The sequence below is a fragment of the Rhineura floridana genome, chromosome 4 (genome assembly GCF_030035675.1).
Source record: "Rhineura floridana isolate rRhiFlo1 chromosome 4, rRhiFlo1.hap2, whole genome shotgun sequence".
NCBI lineage: Eukaryota > Metazoa > Chordata > Lepidosauria > Squamata > Rhineuridae > Rhineura > Rhineura floridana.
The window spans coordinates 151,609,804-151,630,406 of NC_084483.1; the positions used below are offsets into that span (position 1 = coordinate 151,609,804).

The 20,603-nt window shown below is 42.8% G+C and overlaps 1 protein-coding gene across 4 annotated transcripts in view; it reads left to right on the forward strand.

The window, feature by feature from the left end:
• TMEM63B (transmembrane protein 63B) overlaps window positions 1–20,237 on the forward strand; it is a 108,300-nt gene extending 88,063 nt beyond the window's left edge. For 3 of the 4 annotated variants that reach the window (XM_061624820.1, XM_061624821.1, XM_061624819.1), the window contains 9 exons: window positions 817–923; window positions 2,739–2,825; window positions 5,188–5,253; window positions 6,750–6,912; window positions 12,388–12,493; window positions 13,233–13,400; window positions 14,636–14,751; window positions 15,539–15,622; window positions 17,268–20,237. In XM_061624820.1, coding sequence (XP_061480804.1) covers window positions 817–923; window positions 2,739–2,825; window positions 5,188–5,253; window positions 6,750–6,912; window positions 12,388–12,493; window positions 13,233–13,400; window positions 14,636–14,751; window positions 15,539–15,622; window positions 17,268–17,435 — 1,065 coding nt within the window. In that variant the 3' untranslated portion in view covers window positions 17,436–20,237. The remainder of the gene's footprint in view (window positions 1–816; window positions 924–2,738; window positions 2,826–5,187; window positions 5,254–6,749; window positions 6,913–12,387; window positions 12,494–13,232; window positions 13,401–14,635; window positions 14,752–15,538; window positions 15,623–17,267) is intronic. The other variant, XM_061624818.1, reaches the window with a different exon arrangement.
• The last annotated feature ends 366 nt before the right edge of the window (window positions 20,238–20,603 follow it).

Sequence of the window (20,603 nt, forward strand, 5' to 3'; positions counted from 1 at the left end):
AGGACTCGCACTGATGCACTTTGGATTTGTGAGAATCACTGCAGTCTTACTACCCATTTTCCTCCCAATTTGGGAGGAAGGAAGTTCAAACAGTGCTGCTGCTTTGTTCTTATTCTGTTTCCTTGGACCTGGTTTTAGGAAGGACTCAAAGATCTCTTGTTCTTGTGATTCAATCTCCCAAATCACAAATCTTGGCATGCAGTGACCAGCAGCATGCACACAATTGTGTGCAAGTATCTTTGCATGCTTACCTGTAGAATAGATTATTCATACTGGGTTGGATGGGAGACAGAAACTAAAGTAAGCTTTGATTTCAAAAAGTTTGAGAAATGCTGTGCTGACAGCTACAACTGGAGTTATAAAGGTAGGCAGGTCAGAAAACCCAGTCATTCCTAAACAGACAATATATTTATATAAAGAAAGAACACCATACTTCCATATAAAGCTTGGGCTTATATATTTCACACATGTACACACAATTTCATTCAAAAGGGGTAGCCAGCCTGGTGCCCTCCAGATGTTGCTGGACTACAATTCCCATCACTCCTGACCATTGGCCATGCTGGTGGCTGGGGCTGATGGGATCGGAACAACATCTGGATGGCACCATGTTGGCCAATCCTGATACAAAGGAGATGGCAATGCCTTACAGTTGTGCCCTAATCCAGCAACATAGTTCACTGTCTGGATATGAATTCCATTGTGGGGAAGGCCTGATGAGAGATTTTCTTGGGCTGTGCCATTGCATGCATTATATTCTTGGTTGTTATATGTTACTCAAAGGAAGGGATTATTTGTTTTTCTTTCTCTTACCAGAATCCCATCATCACCCAGTTCTTTCCCACCCTGCTGCTGTGGTGCTTCTCTGCTCTGCTTCCAACAATTGTGTATTATTCAGCATTCTTTGAAGCCCACTGGACCAGGTAAGGTGGGGAAATGGTCTCTGCCTGCCTGAGGGCTGAAATACTCAGAAGCCTGGAAACTCTCCCTCCCATATCACACATCTGATTAATTTTCTAATTCTGTGGGCTGTGATTTTTTTTTAGCAACTTTAAGATAAATCTTATACTTCTTCAAATCTCATAAAACAGTATTGAGCAAAATAACATAAGTCCAACTCATTTTTCTTGTTTTTTGCAATTAGTGTTCTTCTCTAACATACATTTTATTCTTAGAGTTCACTTTATTAACTTTACAATATATTGCGAGCTACCTTGGGAGTCATTATAGGATGGAATTATGGGATATACAGTGAAAAGTGATAAATCTAGGCTGTCTTGCCAACCCTTGTTCACATATTATATTATGCATACCTTAATCTGTGCCTGCAAGCAAGAATCTAAGTTGTATCAATATAATCCTAGTCTGAGCACAGTAGTAGCTCGATATACCTTTGGTATGTTTCTAGATCTACTATGAAGACTGAATTTGTAGTGTAATTTATCACAAGAAAAAGTTGCCGCATACTAAGTGACTTTTCCTTGTAACTCTCCTTATGACCCCCTCCCAAAAAAGTTAGATATTTACCCTATCCTATGGAACAATAAACCTCCTTCAAGTATTAAACAAATATAAATCTGACAGCATGGTTTGTTCACAAGAAAGTTTCAATATGAGAGAATGAAAAGAGTTGAGTCACCAAATAGCAATTTATTCATGATGTAAAATATAAATTGAAATTCTGCTATACAAGCTGGGCAAATCCATTCCCTTTCCTCTCCCTCAGTGTTGTTTTCTATAAAATGAAAATGTTGTTCCTTGGCTGAGTAGTATTATCACTCTTTTTGCAATAACTTCCCACTTGCCAGTCAGATCTATATGAAAGCTGTAGAAAACAACCCCATTCCTGGTTCCTCACTGCATATTTGCTAATACATACCTATCCTTTATTGAAACTAGACCAAAGAATGCATAGCTAAAATAATAACACGTTCTTCCCCAGGGTACCTGTGCCTCCATGTCCACCACCTCCTTCCTCTGTTGTTTCCTTGTGTCTGTTCTAAATTGTAAACACCTTGAGGTAGGAGGTCTGTTTTTAATAAAACACCATGTACATAGGTTTTTCTTTTATTTATTTAAGTTTATTCTCCACTTTTTGAGGACCTTCCTCCACATAGCAGCTTACAATCTCAAATAAAAACCAACTCCACCTGACAATAAAATATAAAAATACAAAATACAGTACAATAAAGTAGCATAAAAAGTGGAGTACAGATATAGAATATAAACCTTAATACTGACTGTAAAAACAGTATTAAGGCATAAACACCAATAAGAATTAAAGACTGCAGAAATACAATGGGCTAATTTGGACAGGCTTGGCTCCTCTTCTGTGGAATGCACTCCCTAGCAATGTCTGCCTAGCACCTTCATTGACATCGTTTTGGTGCCAGATGCTTATCTTTTCCCCCTAGGAATTTGATAGATTGAGATTATGTTGTTTTGTGCTGCCAAGCTTTCTTTGGCTGTTATGGGGGGGTTGTTCTGTGTTTGTGGTAATGTATTTATATTTATGTTTTTAATTTGTAAAAACATAATTTGTAAGTTGCTTGGAGACCTTGAGATAACAAGTGACTAACAAGTGTAAATACTATTCCTACTAATAATAATAATATAAAAGTTTTCAACAAACACCCAAAGCATAACAATGGTGGGTATTGCTTCACTTCTAAGGGAAGAGAATTTCAGAGAATTCCGGATGGCCCTATATAAATAATAATAGTTCTTTTTGCCACTAGGTCTGGAGAGAACAGGACAACCATGCACAAGTGCTACACTTTCCTCATCTTCATGGTCTTGTTGTTGCCATCGCTGGGCCTGAGCAGGTAAAAGCAAGGATGTTGAGTGGAAGAGTACATATTTGGGATGGATCCAAAGTTTCTATTCCTTCCGCTCATGGAATTGACTCCAGTCCAGTGGAAGTGGCCATTTTCACCCATTTCTGCTGCATTCCCAAGCACCACCTCCCCTCCAGAATAGATTTTTAGGGGGCTGCAGAGGGAAGGAGGAATTGCTAAAATCATCTCTCCTCCCTTCTGCCTATGGAAGTATCCAGATAGGGATGTTCCACTAATGGTAAGTCTGGATCCAAGCAACTGGTTTTTTCCCCCAAAGAACACACATTTTAAAAAATATATTCATGTCTTCTAACAGTGCAAATCTCTCATATTGATCAGAAGATGGTAGCGTAACTGAAAACATGGAAATGTTTTCCATAATGTTTGCATTGGGACTGTTGTGTTTTATGCTGTTTCCATATTTTCAGATTTGATGGTCATTAAATCAGGACCACTGTCCTTAATAATTTTTGCTTCATATCAGTTTTTATTATCAATAATTTTCAACATGTTTCCATCCAGAGATTATTCCTCTGGATCTTGAATCAAGCTGCTTTGTTGTCAAATCATTCCAATTGAGATGTCAAAAGAGCCTCCAAACAGTGAGTTTAATCCACTGAGTTGCTCCTTGATCTTGTTTAAAACAATGATTGAAGTTCTAAACCAGTACTAAGTGGGTACTCTTCTTACAAGCAAGAATGCCATGATGGCATTATGTTGAATGATTTTTTTCGAATGCCTGGAATCCTGTTTCTGGGTGGATTTTTCCCAGCCATAGAATTATATATATATTGTGGGACTTGAAACAACTTAAGCACCTTGACCTGCTACTAATTAATTTTTCTGAATTATCAGGAAATATAAGCTGCTGGTGTATATCAGAGCAGAAAGATGATAATGTCAATCAACATGCATACATTTCTCTTTCTGTTTATGGAGCTCATTTTTCATTTCTGAATGTTTTGTTTTAGTGTAATTTTGACTCTCTAGTCTTCATGCACATTTTCTTCTTTGTTTTCATTTTCAATCGAGAACGAGAGAATGTCTGACAGGGCATCACAAAAATCTGCAGTTTGTAAAAGTTGTGTATTAGTTCAAGCAGATCTGGCATGTTCTGTTAAATTTGGACCTGAAATGAGACTTGGCTTCAGTCATTTGGATACTAAGGCTGCAATCTTGTATCCACTTACTGGGAGTAAGCCCCATTGAACTCAGTGCAACTTATTTCTGCGTAGCCATGTATAGGATTACACTGAAAATTGCCTTAAACAAGGCCCTCTTTGTCACCCTCAGTTCCTTGCCTCTAAAATGGGATATTGAATTGTCTACTTCAAGGCTGTTGTGGACAGGACGTATATATATATATATACACACTGCAGTAAAACAAATAGGAGAAAGGATTATATAATTTGTAACAAAATGAGTTACAAAAAATTACAAAACAATTCCAGTATAGTCTAAGTAAGTTTTTTCAAAGATCCTCCATGGCGCAGAGTGGTAAGCGGCGGTAACGCAGCCAAAAGCTCTGCTCACGGCCAGAGTTCGATTGCAACGGAAAGAGGAAGTCGAATCTCCGGTAAAAGGGGTCGAGGTCCACTCAGCCTTCCATCCATCCGTGGTTGGTAAAATGAGTACCCGGCATATGCTGGGGGGTAAAGAAAGGCCGGGGAAGGAACTGGCAATCCCACCCCATATATACGGTCTGCCTAGTAAACGTCGCAAGACGTCACCCTAAGAGTTGGAAACGACTCACACTACAAGTGCGGGGACACCTCTACCTTTACGTTTTTTAAAAAAAAATAAGTTACTTTAAAATAACACTGCAAGGCTAAGCTATCTAAAACTTTTATTTTATTGTTGGCTGGTTATTTGCCTCGTGTTCTTAAGTGACTATGAATGTGATGTGTATGTGAATTTGTTTCTAAATGTAACCTGCTCTGGAACTGCATTAGCAATCAGATTGGGAAAAAATAAATAAATGAATAAATAAATAATAGCTCCCCCTTTGTCAAAAGAATGGAAACATCTTTTGTTTGGCTATTGATCACTTTTAAGTAAATGCTTTTAAAATGATCCCTGTATAAATGCAGTGCTAATATAGCATCAGGGACTTCTTTCAGAGGAGAGAGAGAGAGGAAGAAAGGACACAACAACAAACTGGTTCTGGGCTGTTTGATGTGGCCTGGAATGTTTTGTTGGTCACCGTCTGTCAGAGTGTCAGCCATAGGTGGTCTTTGGCTTTGACCCAACATCGCAAGTAGTGTCTTATGAGACGTGTGGTAATACTGCAGTTATGCTCCAAGTGCCTCTTGGTAATTTTGCTGCACTCTTTGTATGTTTCACTTTCTAGTCTGGATGTATTTTTCCGCTGGCTGTTTGACAAAAAGTTCCTGGAGGAGGCTGCTGTAAGATTTGAGTAAGTGATGTCTTAAAATAAGAGGGCGGAATTGCATAGTGCGGTGCCATACTTACTGCAGAGCATGTCTCTGTATCTCACAATCTGTTCCCCTACCACTTCCTGTCCTCTTTGATATGCAATCTTCTGATGACATCAGGCCAGTCAAGCATCTCCCATGCACTATCCAAAACCCATTCATTTGAGCTGCCAGTTGTCATATTCCCTTAAATTGCTTATTGTGTAGGCCGAGAATAAAACAAGTAAGCAAACTGATGTGGGACTGAACCATGCAACAGGCTATATAAAACAGAGACCCTCCTACTAGTATTGGAGAGTAAAGCAAAACCACTGGATGTGAACAAATGTGGCAGCACAGGCGGATCCAGGAGCCACATGCGTGTGAGACAGCTAATAGCTCTTAGTTAATAGGTCCTAAGAACATTTCAAAAAGAACCCTGAATGGAAAGAAAGTTACCAAATTAACAGCAGGCAAAGGGGAGACAGGTTCAGACTCCAATTTCAGAGGGAGTATGACTGAGAATACCTGTTGCTGGGGAATATGAACAGAAGAATACTAATTTGCTCATGTCCTGTTTGGGGTTTTCTATGGGCATCTTGGTTGACCACTGTGCGTACAGAATGCTGGAGTACATGGGCCTTTGGTCTGGTCTGGTCCAGCAAGGCTTTTTCTATGTTCTGAACACCCACTTGGCCAGGGCACTGGATGCAGACAAACTGGAACAGGTTCAGAGAAAGGCAGCAAGGATGATCACGGGATGGGAAACAAAGCCCTATGAGGAGAAACTGAAATAACTGGGCATGTTTAGACTTGAGAAGAGAAGACTGAGGGGAGATATGATAGCACTCTTCAAGTACATGAAAGGTTGTCACACAGAGGAGGGCCGGGATCTCTTCTTGATCATCCCAGAGTGCAGGACACAGAATAATGGGCTCAAGTTACAGGAAGCCAGATTTCAACTGAACATCAGGAAAAACTTCCTAACTGTTAGATGGGTACAACAATTATGGAATGATGTTCCTGATGAGGTGCGCCTGGCGCCATCACTGTTATCTTTTCGGCGCCAGGTCAAGACTTTCCTCTTCTCCCAGGCACTCTAGCATGTGTTCTTTTTAATTGTTTTAAATTTTTTAAAGTGTGTTTTAAATTGTTTTTAAAAGATGTGTTTTAAACTTGTATATTTGTTTTTAATGTTTTTAGTTACTGTAAACCGCCCAGAGAGCTTTGGCTATGGGGCAGTATACAAATACAATAAATAAATAAAATAAATAAACATAAGAATTCTGCTGGATCAGGCCAGCGGCCCATCTAGACCAGCATCCTTGTTTTCCTCAGGTAGCATGCCATCACATGGGTTATAGCACCATCTATCGTCCAAAGGCAAGAATGCCTAAAAGTTGCTAGCCCTCTTCCTTTCTGTTCATCCACACACTACATTCCATATTTGTTCAAATTGGCAAGCTATTTTCTGTTACACTCCATTTTTCTTTCCCAGGTGTGTGTTCTTGCCAGACAATGGGGCCTTCTTTGTGAACTATGTTATAGCCTCTGCCTTCATTGGGAATGCCATGGACTTGCTGCGCATCCCCGGCCTACTGATGTACATGATTCGGCTCTGTCTTGCCCGCTCAGCTGCTGAACGCAAGAATGTCAAACGGGTATGTGGCCCAAGCCAGGAAGAGTCAGGCTAGTCACATAACTAAGGACTGAACTAGAACTAGATACAATATGCATATGTTTGGCTGCTGCCAAGAGCAACCCACAGACAGACATGATTGCACCTACTAGCATAGCATGACTGAGAATGGAGGAGCAGGCAGAGGCCACCTCTTGGGGTGGAAGTGGTTTGTCAGGAAGGTTCCTATGACTCACCTCACCTCTTACCATGCCTTGTCAGGAAAGTCTGCTCCAAAAAATAGTGACATGATCCTTATTCATTTATCCCCATGTCTAATATGAATATATACAGTGCATTAAGTAGCCTTGCTTCAAGGTTTCAAAACACTGATCCTCTGGAGAAAAGTTTGTTTTTTGGCTTGCAGTGTTAAAAAAATGGAGAAGATGAGACAAAGAGAATATATAGGCTGTCAACCTATCAATGAAATCTTAGGTTCATCATATGAACTTTAATCAATTAATCAATCAACTAACCTTGCATATGGGTAAAAAAAACCCTTTAGGATGCACACCTTAACATGGTGAGGGGGTTTGAGAGTGTTGAAGAAGCTGAGAGCAATGCTGTCAGGAGTCTAAACCAAGAGGTTAGACTCCTAGCAGGGGCACCCAAAGTGGAATGGTTAAAGCTGAGACACCAGACTAAGATGCATCCAAACTCAGAGGAAGGCAATGGTAAACCACCTCTGAATACCTCTTACCACGAAAACCCTATGAACAGAGTATCCAAAATGCAACATGAGATAGTGCTGGAAGATGAGACCCCCCCATTCAGAAGGCACTCAACGAGCTACTGGGGAAGAACAAAGGACAAGTACGAGTAGCACTCTGACTAATGACGCAACTGGGTCAAAGCTGAAAGGAAGCCCAGAGGCTGATGTGCACAGATGTGAAAGGAGAGTCCGGAGTTATATGACACACACAATAGGAACATGGAATGTGAGAAGCATGAACCAGGGAAAGTTAGAAATTGTCAAGCAAGAAATGGAACGTATCAACATTACAATACTTGGCATGAGTGAATTAAAATGGACAGGAATGGGACATTTTCAATCGGGCAACTACAAAATATTTTATGCAGGAAATGAGAAATCAAGAAGAAATGGGGTTGCTTTAATAGTGAGAAGTAATTAGCAAAAGCAATTAGGAGCTGCAACGCAAGGTCTGAGCGAGTGATATCAATGAGATTAAACGGGAAACCTATTAGCATAACCATCATCCAAGTCTGTGCTCCAACAGCAAATGCAGAAGAAGAGGAATTGGAGAGATTTTACTCAGAAGTAATAGGAGGAAATTGATCACACATCAGAACAAGATGTGCTGATAATCATGGGGGACTGGAATGCAAAAGTAGGGAACAGAGGAGAGCTAGGAATTGTGGGGAAATAGGGCTTAGGAGACAGAAATGAAGCAGGAGAAAGATTTATTGAATTCTGTGAAGCCAATAATTTGTTTCTTGCAAACACATATTTTGAGCAACGGAAAAGACAACTGTACACGTGAACATCACCAGATGGTCAATATAGGAATCAAATTGATTATATAATTGGCAACAGAAGATGGGGAAATTCCATATTTTCTGCAAAAACAAAACCAGGAGCAGACTGCGGTACAGATCATGAACTGGTCATATCGAAAATCAGAGTAAAGCTAAAGAACAACAACAAAACAATCATAATGCCAAAATACAATGTAAATAACATCCCAGAAGAATATCAAGATCAAATAAGGAACAGGTTTGAGGCTTTAAACTTAGTTGACAGAGAACCAGAAGAACTATGGAGTGAAGTTAGAGACATTATCAGGGAAGAATGCAAAAAGACAATACCTCTAGTTAAAAAGAGAGAAAGACCTCAATGGATGACTGAAGAAACTCGTAAAATGGTTAAAGAGAGAAGGAAAGCAAAAGCAAGAGCAGATAGAAACACAGTCAGAACCCTAAATGCAACAATATAGCGACTAGTACCTAGGGACAAAGAGAACTATTACAATAGTTGTTGTATATAGAAGAGGACAACACAAAGGGAAGAACAAGAGCTCTTTTCCAAAAGATTAGAGAAATGAAAGGGAAATTTAAACCACGAATAGGAATGTTGAACATACTGACTGACTAAGATGAAATAAAAGAAGATGGAAGCAATACACTGAAGAATTCTATAAAAGAGATGCCATGATAACATCATTCATGGAAGAACTGTATGATGAAGAACCAGAAATTTTAGAATGTGAGGTGAAAGCTGCTCTTAAAATACTTGGACGAAACAAATCACCAGGAACAAATGGCATACTAATAGAGTTGCTACAAGCTACTGAGACTGAATCTGTCCAAATTTTGAAAAAAAAATTGTCAAGAAATATGGAAAACTAAACAATGGCCCACAGACTAGAAGTGTTCAATATATATCCCAATTCCAAAGAAAGGGGATCCCAGGGCATGCAGTAATTATTGAACTATTGCCTTAATATCCCATGCAAGTAAAGTAATGCTCAAGATTCTACAACAAAGGCTCTTACCATATATGGAGCGAGAAATGCCAGACGTCCAAGCTGGATTTAGAAAAGGAAGAGTCACCAGAGATCTATTGCAAACATATGTTAGATAATGAAACAGACCAAGGAATTTCAGAAGAAAATCACCCTGTGCTTTATAGATTACAGCAAAGCCTTTGACTGTGTAGAAGGCGAAAAACTATGGAATGCTTTAAAAGAAATGGGGGTGCCACAGCATCTGATTGTCCTGATGCGCAACCTATACTCTGGACAAGAAGCTACTGTAAGGACAGAATATGGAGAAACTGATTGGTTCCCAATCGGAAAGGATGTGAAACAGGGGTGTATTTTATCACCCTATTTGTTTAATCTATACACAGAACGTATCATACAGAAAGCAGGATTAGACCAAGATGAAGGCGGTGTGAAAATTGGAGGGAGAAATATCAATAATTTAAGATATGCAGACGATACCATACTATTAGCAGAAACCAGTAATGATTTGAAACGAATGCTGATGAAAGTGAAAGAGGAAAGCACAAAAGCAGGACTACAGCTGAACGTCAAAAAGACTAAAGTAATGACAACAGAAGATTTATGCAACTTTACAGCTGACAATGAGGACATTGAACTTGTCAAGGATTATCAATACCTTGGCACAGTCATTAACCAAAATGGAGACAATAGTCAAGAAATCAGAAGAAGGCTAGGACTGGGGAGGGCAGCTATGAGAGAACTAGAAAAGGTCCTCAAATGCAAAGATGTATCACTGAACACTAAAGTCAGGATCATTCAGACCATGGTATTCCCGATCTCTATGTATGGATGTGAAAGTTGGACAGTGAAAAAAGCTGGTAAGAGAAAAATTAACTCATTTGAAATGCGGTGTTGGAGGAGAGCTTTGAGGATACCATGGACTGTGAAAAAGACAAATAATTGGGGGTGTTAGAACAAATTAAACCAGAATTATCATTAGAAGCTAAAATGATGAAACTGAGGTTATCATACTTTGGACATATCATGAGAAAATATTATTCACTAGAAAAGACAATAATGCTGGGGAAAACAGAAGGGAGTAGAGGAAGAGTAAGGGCAAACAAGAGATGGATTGATTCAATAAAGGAAGCCACAGACCTGAACTTACAAGGTCTGAACAGGGTGGTTCATGACAGATGCTATTGGAGGTCACTGATTCATAGGGTCGCCATAAGTTGTAATCGACTTGAAGGCACATAACAACAACATGGGTAAAAAATATTAGTTCTGAAACTAGAAGTATATTTCTTATTTTCAGATGATACGTTTGTGTGTCATTGCATTATCTTAGGAGAAACCCTGCTGCGTATGAGAGAGTTAAGAAAACAGAAAATGCTTCTTTAAAGATGGTGCTTCCTGTCTGCAGTTAATTTGCCTGATCCACTGAAGGGTTTTTTTTTTTAATTTTTAATAGAAAAGGTGCCCCTGATTAATCTTAATGGACTAATTTATTGCAGCCCAAATAATATCCTGTAGATCTTTCTGCTGTGCCCCTAAATGCATACAGTTATTTTATTCAGAAAACTGTGGAATTTCCTCCCCTTGAATATTAGGCAGGCGCTGTCTCTTCTATCTTTTTGGCACCTTTTGAATACTTTCCTTTTTCAACAAGCCTTTTAAGTTGAGACCTATCCCAGTCTGCATCTATGTTAGAATTGCTTTTTTATATTTTTAAAATGTTTTTAACACTTTTTAAAGATGTTTTTAAAGCTTTTTTTAATGTGTTTAATGTTGTTTTGTTTTAATGTATTTTAAGGTCTGTTTGCCGCCCTGTGCTCCTGCTGGGAGGAGGGGCGGGATATAAATCAAATAATAAATAAATAAATAAATAAATAAAACTTATAGTCCACTCTTCCATTGCTCAGGGCAGCCTACAACTATTTATTTATTTATTTATTTATTTATTTATTACCCATCTTTCCTTTAAGGAACTCATGGCAGCATACAAGGTGCCCATTATTTTATCCTCACAACAATCCTGCAAGGTAGGTCAGGCTAAGAGTATGTGACTGGTCAAAGGTCACCCTCAGTGAGCTTCATGGCTGAGCAGGGATTTGAATCCAGATCTTCCCAGTCTTAGTTTGACATTCTCCTGCTCCACACTGGCAATCCCATGAAACAAATAAAACAACAGTGTAACAATGAAAGCTTCAGCAGATAAAAACATTATAAAATGAGGGTCTGTCAGGCACATAAAAATTATTTGCCTGGAAAAAAATATTTTCTGGAACAGGAAAGTTTTAAGCTGAGGTGGGGAACCTCAAGCCTGGGTACTGAATGTGGCCCTCAAGTCTCTCTATCTGGCCCTTGGAACTCTTCCCAGGCCCCACCCATCACTGGCCCTCATTTGCACCCTCAATGTATTTGTCATGTCCTTAAACTCTTTACTTGCTTGGATGAAGGATAGAGAAGGGTGTGTTAGTGTGTATAGAAACTAGCCTCCTGTACAAAGGTAAAATTCACATTTATTTCCCCACTCACTTCTGCGTCTGGCCCATCTCACCACTGACATGTGGCCCTGAGAAGGCTGCAAAGAAGGGAAAGCATTTTAAGCAGAAACCGGTAAGGGGGGGCAAACCTATCTCAGAGTAAAGTATGCCCTGATCTGGGCACAATGACTGAGAAGGCTCTCAGTCTTATTCTTCACCCCATCCAGACTCCCAGTTGACCGTAGGCCAATGCAGGGGGTGCGCTGCATTGGCAAACCATAGTGTTAACACCTTGCCCGTTTCTATAGCAACTAGGGACCCAGCTTTTACTGCCATCTTAGTATGAGAGTCTCACTGTAAGTGCCAATAGACTGTAGACAAATTAACCTGTGAAAACTATAACTTGTTCTTGACACACATCCAAGATATATTCACTTGGGCTTCTTCTTCAGGCTTTTCTGGGTATGCTGACAGGATCTCTCTTTTCTTTGCTCTGTCTTCCAGCATCAGGCCTATGAATTCCAGTTCGGGGCTGCTTATGCCTGGATGATGTGTGTCTTCACTGTGGTAATGACCTACAGCATCACCTGCCCCATCATAGTTCCCTTTGGTAGGCACTGCAGCATCTCCTTGGCCTTCCTTTACTTTGCAAGGTTTAGATATATCAAGTACATACGGTAGCACACATAGACATATCCACAGTGGGCTTTGTATTGGTTCATTAAAATGGGTTGATAACAGCAATTGGCTGCAAGACTGTCAACTGTGGGTTCAAGGTGGCTTCAATGAGAATTACAAGTCCCCAGTTTGCGACATCACTCCAGAGAGACCCTATGATGGAGGCCCCGGAGCATTGTGCAGTGGGTGCCAGCAGCAGCGCTTCATTTGCTGGCCAGGCCAGCTGCTGCTGCTGCTGTCCACCTACCTCACGGGAAGGGGTGGCTTCTCCACCACTGCACCACTGGGCAAAGGGCTGTTTTGCCAGCTGCACTGCTCTCCACGAAAGAGGCATTCCCTATGCCTTTGCTTTGTGAACAGCCTCACTTTCCTACAGAGGGGCTCATGGGAGAGGGGCTGCTAAGGGCGGTCAACCCTGGCAACAGTCCTGGCTGAAGAACTGGTTTCAGTGACCCAGTAAGTTTGTAATTGGCCGTTTTTTTCAGGTCTAGTCCATTCTCCCAGAAAAAAGGAAATTGCCTGACTCCACAAACAGAGCTTGGTTTCTCATAAGTATGATGCATGAAGAACCTGTTTAAGAGGCATGAAACAAGTACAAAAACTGATTAATAAGCCTGCTGTTCATTCACGATTCCAACTGATCTCTCCCTTCCTCCCCCTTATTCTGTTAGGTTTGATGTATATGCTACTGAAGCACTTGGTGGACAGATACAACCTCTATTATGCCTATCTGCCAGCCAAATTGGATAAAAAGATCCATTCAGGGGCTGTGAACCAGGTGGTGGCTGCACCTATCCTCTGCCTCTTTTGGCTCCTCTTCTTCTCTACTGTGCGCTCAGGTGAGCATACTCTTTGATGTCCACCTTGGTGTTCTAACTTCTGTCTTTACAACATATAAGGGCTTTCACTGAGATGTTGCTATCCAAAATTCAAGCAACATACGCAGCTGCTCCACAAGCAGCAGAGATGGAACCACCTTCTGATAATTACATGAACTAATCACATTATTCTAATGCAGGTATGGGGAACCTGTGGCCTTCCAGATGCTTCTGGACTACAACTCTCATCATCCCTGGCCATTAGCCAAGCTGCCTGGTACTAATGGGTGGTTGTTGATGTTGTTGTTAGTCACTTGTTACACAGAAAGGTCTCCAAAAGACATCGTCTATTTAAAAACTTAAGTAAAAAAATACACTATAACATAGACACACAAAACGCATGCAAACCATAAAGAAATACACAAAGCAAATCCCCTTAATGGCAGCAGAAAACCTTGGCAGCCCACTAACAGTAAAACAACATCATCGTAGTCCAATGATGGAAGTGTGGAGAAACATCTTTGCGGCAGGCTGCTGCAACCCAAAGGCTCTACTGGTTTATCATCTGTCAAGGCAACCCAGGAGATGTTTAGCCTGTATTGGGTAGGACAAAAATTTCCCTGCTGAGTTAGGGGCTCCAAGGTTCTAGATTCCTCCAAATATTGTTTATTGCATTTATATCTCACATTTCTTCCATGAAGATCAAGATGACAGAGGTGGCTTTTTGCCCAGGCACTGTCAGACATGAACGTGCAAGGTGGCTGCATCATCTGCCTTCAGATTATGACCTGGGACTCTTAAACTATTATTCTTGAGCAAGGTCAGGGAAACCTGTGGCCCTCCAGATATTCTTGGATTCCCAGCTCCCATCAGCTCCAGATAACATGACCAATAGTCAGGTATGATCCAACAATATCTGGAGAGCCACATGTTCCTCACCCCTGTTCTAGAAAGTTAAGTCTTTATGGAGCAGACACAAGAGGGATGGAATTTATGACCTGACACAAAACAATGTGCATTCACCTAGGAGCACCTTCTGCTGCCCACAGAGCATCACTTCTGAGCCCAATTGTCATGAAGCCTGTGTTGCTGCTGGAGCTTTGGCACACTCTGCCATTGTATGGCCACTCTAGAGTAACAGTAATCCTTAATGTGCCACAAAAGATAACAAGCCACAGGGACCTTCTTTGGCATCTTGGTTCCACCCCCAAATAATATGTTTGGCAACCTTGACAGTGCTTATTTGCATTCCTCAGGGTTCCTGGCTTTCACATCCATGTTTACTTTCGTGGTTCTTGTCATCACCATCGTGATCTGCTTGTGTCACGTCTGCTTTGGACACTTCAAATACCTCAGTGCTCACAATTACAAGGTAATTGCAGGAGAATTGCAGGGGCAGCCTAAAGATTTGGGTTGAGGTTTTTTTTAGGGGGAGGGATGCTAGGCACACCTGTTTGCATACTTCCTGTGTTGTAGAGATAGGAAAAGTCCCATGCATGCTGGTGTACATACATGAAAAGTGTCCACTGGCCTCTTGTGCCATGACACATATACATGCAATTGCAGAAACATCCTGTCCGGGGCAGACTCCATATTGAGCTGAGAGAAGAACACCTCCTAATCTCTTCTTTCATCATGGTCTTTCTGCCCTTGCCGCATGTAGTTGCTGCTGAAAAGAGAGAGCTGCTGCGTTGCTGTGGGCAATCTGAGGACCTCTTCATATGTTACTGCAGCAGCAGAGGTGGTGCTTTTCCACAGCTTCTCCCACAGCCACTTTAGTCATGCATGCATCACACCTGCCTGAAGGAGCTATGAGGGCAGGGCCAATGATGTGGTCCCTCCCCATTGGAGGACAAAGCTAGCATGGGAACCCACTGTCATGGTTCTTTCATTTCAGGAGCCATGCAAGAAGAGACTGCGAAGAAGTAGCTTCCGCAGTGATGCAGTAATGTATAAATTGGCCCTTAAGAGTGTTCTGGTTGGGGAGGCTCAGAACTTCCCTCGGCTCCTCTTCCACATGTAAAGCACCTGAACTCCAACACCTTGGAGCAAACCCTGCGGTGATTGTCACCCTCTGCAGCATTCAGAGTAGGCCAGGGATGGAACTGGTAAGTTGCTACCTTTGCTTTGGTTTCATGCCACATGCCATTGTCTTCCAGATTGATCACACAGAGGTGGATGCTGTGGATGGAAGGGAAAATGGACGTCCTGCTGCTAACCACCCACCTGCTCCTAAATCAGCCGTGAGTCTCCAGCTCCTCCACTTGCCTTCTGCAACACCAGATGTTCTGTGTCCTTTTATGTCTGAGTTTGGGGAGGAGGAAGAGGCCTTTACAGAACTCCTGTCAGACTCCCACCTTTTTGGCTATACACGGGCAGCATCCAACAAGCATGGGCAGAAAATAGGCTTCTCTGTTGCTGGCCCTGTCCGAGATTATGGCCCTGCAACCTCCTTTTTCCCTTCCCCTGTGCTGTTTCTTCACTTTCTACCTGTGTCTCTCAGCTGGACAGTGAAACCAGACTGGTCAGTACCCCTTTTGCTTTTCTGACTCTAATGCATTGGCATATGCTGTGAGTGCTGCAGAAAGAGCTGGGGTGTCATTTCCCAATACAGATTAGTTTTAAGTGGAATGGGAATTACTCATTCATTTGAGGCTTTGTGGTTCACGCCTTCCCTGCACCCCAAGTCCCCTGAGATCGAAATCGTCTGTGAACAAGCACTGTGGAAATGTTAATGGCTGCAGGTGTGTTATGGAGGCACAATATAGTGTTCCACATGGCTTCTGGAGGCCTGGCAAACTCCGGAGTATCCATTTAGTTAAACAAAAAACCCAACAACTTGACAACAGATTGGTTTTCTTCACAAATATAGAAAACAGAGAGAGCCTGCATTATTATCATCATATTTGATGTCATCATCCCTTTAACACATTTTAGTTGTGCTAAAAATTTTTACCTTTCACTCTGATTCAGAGCCCCATGTGCACTTTGGTGCACGTACAGAGCTTCCGCATTAGCTGGTTTCCCTATTTGCTGCGCAAGGGAGGAAAATGGTCCACTTGGCCATCGTTTTGCTTGCATGGAACTGCAACTTCCTGTCAAGTGAATGGTACTGTACTGACACATTAGAGCAGCCTTTCCCAACCAGTGTGCCTCCAGATGTTGTTGAGCCACAATCCCCATCTTTCCTGACCATTGGCAATGCTGGCTGAGGCTGATGGGAGTTGTGGTCCAACAACATCTGGAGGCACACTGGTTGGGAAAGTCTGCATTAGAGTCTCTTGTGAGGGATCAGGAAATGGGGTGTTTGCCTGTTTTTGTCCTTGTAACATATCCAGTGAGAGAAGTCACCACAATTCTCATTTTATAGATGAGGAACTGAAGCTAAGATACCTTGCTGAGGCAGACCTATTGGTTGCAGATAAGGCAAGGTCTGAATTGCTGCCACAATATTACTGTGAGGAGTTCCTGAATAAGCAGGGCATATGGAAGGAGACCTCAGTGGCTTCCTTCAGGCTTGCTAAAGGAAGACAGAATTCTTGATGCTAAGGCTCAGGGCAGGAAACATCAGATCCAAGCTATGGGGGGTCCTCAGTGCAGTTTTTCGAACCTGCAAAACTGTGTTTTTCCTACTGGATGTCTCAGGATCCTCATGAAATTAACCTTGACTATAAGTACTAAAATTGCTACACTTCAGACACTGTAGCAACCATTGTCTACCATTTCAACCTAAGCTCTTTTTTCTCCTTCCCCCGCCCCCATTTTGCTGTCAAAGCTATTCCACTGCATGGCAGTTTACCCATCATACTATACTGCCAGGGTGCTCAGAGAGAAAGAGAGAGAACTGATCCATTGTTTTCTTTTTCTTTTTCTATACCGGCTCCACAGCAGAAGTACATTGCCCAAGTGCTGCAAGATTCTTCACCAGAGGGTGACGTGGCAGAGTCTGAAGAACAGGGGTCCCAGGACGAGGAGCTCATCAACCCAAATGGCATGAATGATACGGATTTCCAGTCATGCGAAGACAGCCTGATAGAAAATGAGATCCATCATTAGGGATGTAGGAATGCAAGAGGGGGCGGGGAGTCCTGTGAGCTGACGAGGCTGCTGGGTACTGTGTACGTGTGTGTATGAGTGAGTGAGTGAGAGAGACCAAGGAAGTGGAAGAAAGGACAGCCCAGGACAGGCACCGTATCTGCTGCTCCTGCCTGCCCGCCCGCCCACCCGGCTGCTGCCTTATTGCTCCTTTCGAGGTCAGAAGAGACCTCTCCATCGGACCTCCATTCCCTCTCTTTCCTATTGGTCTGCCTATGTTGTTCCCTCCCTCTGTCCTCGTCTCTCGGGATGGGAGGAGCTTTCTCTTAAAAGCTGCCCACCCTTAACCCTTTCCAAAACCCTACAGACCTGAGCTGGAGCAGAGATGGAGCATGACTCTGCTCTTTGCTCCATTGTGGTTGGAGGGTGGAGGGTGGGGAGGTGAAGCAAAAGGAAGGGCAACAGACGCCAGGATGCTTCCCAGTGGCAAAAGTCTCCTCCCAGGGAGCACATGCTCCCCCGTTCTCCAATCCTGTATCTAGAATCACAAAACACTAATTATTAGGTTTACAAAAGAACTCAGCTTTAATCAAGGTACTGAGTTTCCAAACGAAGAGAGAGTGGCTTTGAACCTGGCTGGGATCAGGGATTCCAGCCAAGCGGAGCTGTTTTTTAACCTATATATAAATCGCCTCCATGCCTGTGCATCAGCAAGAATTTCATCTCTGGTGCCTGAGACGCAACCCCTATGGCAACTGCAGTCTTGGCCAGCCCTTTCCACTCTGTCTGTCCAGGGAAGGCTGCAGACATGAGCAGACTAGAGCCAGAGGGATTGTACAGAAAAGGGCCCTGCTGCCATGAACGCTCCCCGATGAAAGCCGCAACTGGAGAGTGCCACCTAATGACAGAGACTCCCCATGAGCAGCTGCTAGTGGCAAAAGCAGCTCCATTGGCAAAAGAGCCCCTTGCAGGGCAAGGGGAATGCAGGGGATTGACAAAGACAATTGTCACCACTAGGCTGACAGTACGTCTCTTCCCCTCCCAATCCAAACAACTATGATAGACCATGTTAAGCAAGACCAGGAGTCTTGAAACAGAGACAAAATTATTTGGGCTCTGCAGCAGCATTTTTGCACACTTGTTTTATCTTTGAAACTGACTAAAACCCAAATGCTCTCTAGCCCAGTCTAATTTCTAGGGAGGCAGAAGAAGGTTGGGTTTCTAAAGACTTGCTAGAGAGAGTGAGACCACTGGATCCCAGGTGCTGTGGAGCTTTCTAGCTTTGCCTTGGCACGTCGCTTCAGGCCTCCTGTGCATTCAGTCATCAGCAGCTCAGCTCTTCTTGGACCAACCTCACTGCCTTGCATGCGACTCCAAGGAACTGCCTTATGACTTGAGGTGTCGCAGCCTCCTGAGCTTTCTCTTCAAAGGGTTGCTGTAGAACTTCCATCCCACCTGTTTGCATCATTTGCACAGAAGGTTGGGGTTCCCCAATGAATAGGGCTGTTTGGCTTTGTAAGATTGGTGTGAGCCAAAGGGTGTAATAGAATAAATCTCTGTGGATACTTTAAATCTATTTGGAAAGGCATTTTCCAGCCTTAGAGGGGAGAGGGAACTAGAAGGAACACAGGTGGAGCCAGGGGTCTCGATAGGAATGCCCCACCCTTTGGGGTGGCTTTTGGGGATGTGGAGAAGCAATGGATTCCCTTGCACTTTTGGTGAGTCTTGCCTTCAGCTGGGGACACTCGGCCTGTTGATTAGATTCAGTCTATTCTTATTCTTGAGCTGAGTCCCTTTATCTGAATCAGGCTCATTTTCCAACACATGCGCACAGATACACATACACAAACACAGAAAGAAGGCCAGGCTGCTGTTTAGCTTAAATTTTGCATTCCCTTTGCCTCCACAACTCTGTTTCTCCCCTGCCATAAGCAATCCTTGAGGGATGCTACCAGTGTTAATAGAAGCAGAGACCAATCCCAACCCTCCAAAGCGGAGGTGGGTGTAATTAACTGTCTTTGTTCTTCCTGCCAGGGGCTTGAAGCTTTTTTAAAGATATGACTAGACCAAGTCTCAATCTCTTAACACTGGGCAGGGCTACAGAGGGACGATATATCTCCATGGTAAAAGCAGGGAGCTGGAACACAGGCACAGTCAAGACTGCGCAAGTCACAGAGTCACAAAAAACAAGCAAGAAGCCCTTTGCTTTCTGCTTTTTGACTTGGGAACCCCAGAAAACAGGGAGAAGGAGCTGGACTTCGCACTCCCTTCTAGGAGGAGACACGAGAGTTTGAGGAGCTCAGTTCGCCCTTGGAAGCTGCTGGGCCATAGCTTGTGGTGGCGTCTAGGAGCTGGTGGGGAGGAGTGTAGGAGCCTGTGTTTAGAGCATCCCTCATTGATCTCCCACTGTCATCATTGCCACCACATACTCAGCTGCACTGCTGCTGGAGAATGCACGTGGGTTTTATTTTAATAGTTTGTTCCAAGGATGTTTCTTGGATACTGTCTAGAAATAGTATGTGTTCCATGCCAGGGTTTCCTGTCCATGCCTGTATTGGTCCCTTGGCACCATATTCCTAAGCCCAGCCACCACTGCCCTATCTGCATCAGCCCCACAACCTCAACTTGGGACAACTGGGATGGCTCTGATCTCCCTGGATATACAGCTGTAGTGCAGGTCTGGCCTATGCAGGTGATTAATGGATGTGTCCATTGGTGCCCCCCCCCAGCAGGGAGCTGTGTTCTAACTGGCACTGTGTCTGTGTAGAGATGTGTATAATACCCTGTATATATTTGTGTAAAAAAGAAAAGGAACTTACCATATTTCTAGTCTCTTTGTGTGTGAATCATGGGAAGTGGTATAAGGGAAGGGATGGGGGGGGCAAGACCAACCTACAGCTTGGCAGAATTGATGCTAGCAGATAATGTGGCAAAATTGATGCTAGCAGATAATGTCTATGTGCCAAACAAATCAGAGAAGGATGGAGAAGAACTGGGTACAGACAGCCATTTTGGCAGATCCCAGGAGCCTCTTCTCTTTCCATCACCGTAGTGCCCTAGCTCTGATCCAACTGTGATAGCTTAATAACTGCAAATATAAGGGAGAAATAGGGGACTCTGTTGGGATGGGTGGGGAGAGCTTGTTCCCTTTGATTTCCTAATTGCAGCCACTTCCCTGGCTGGTCTGTG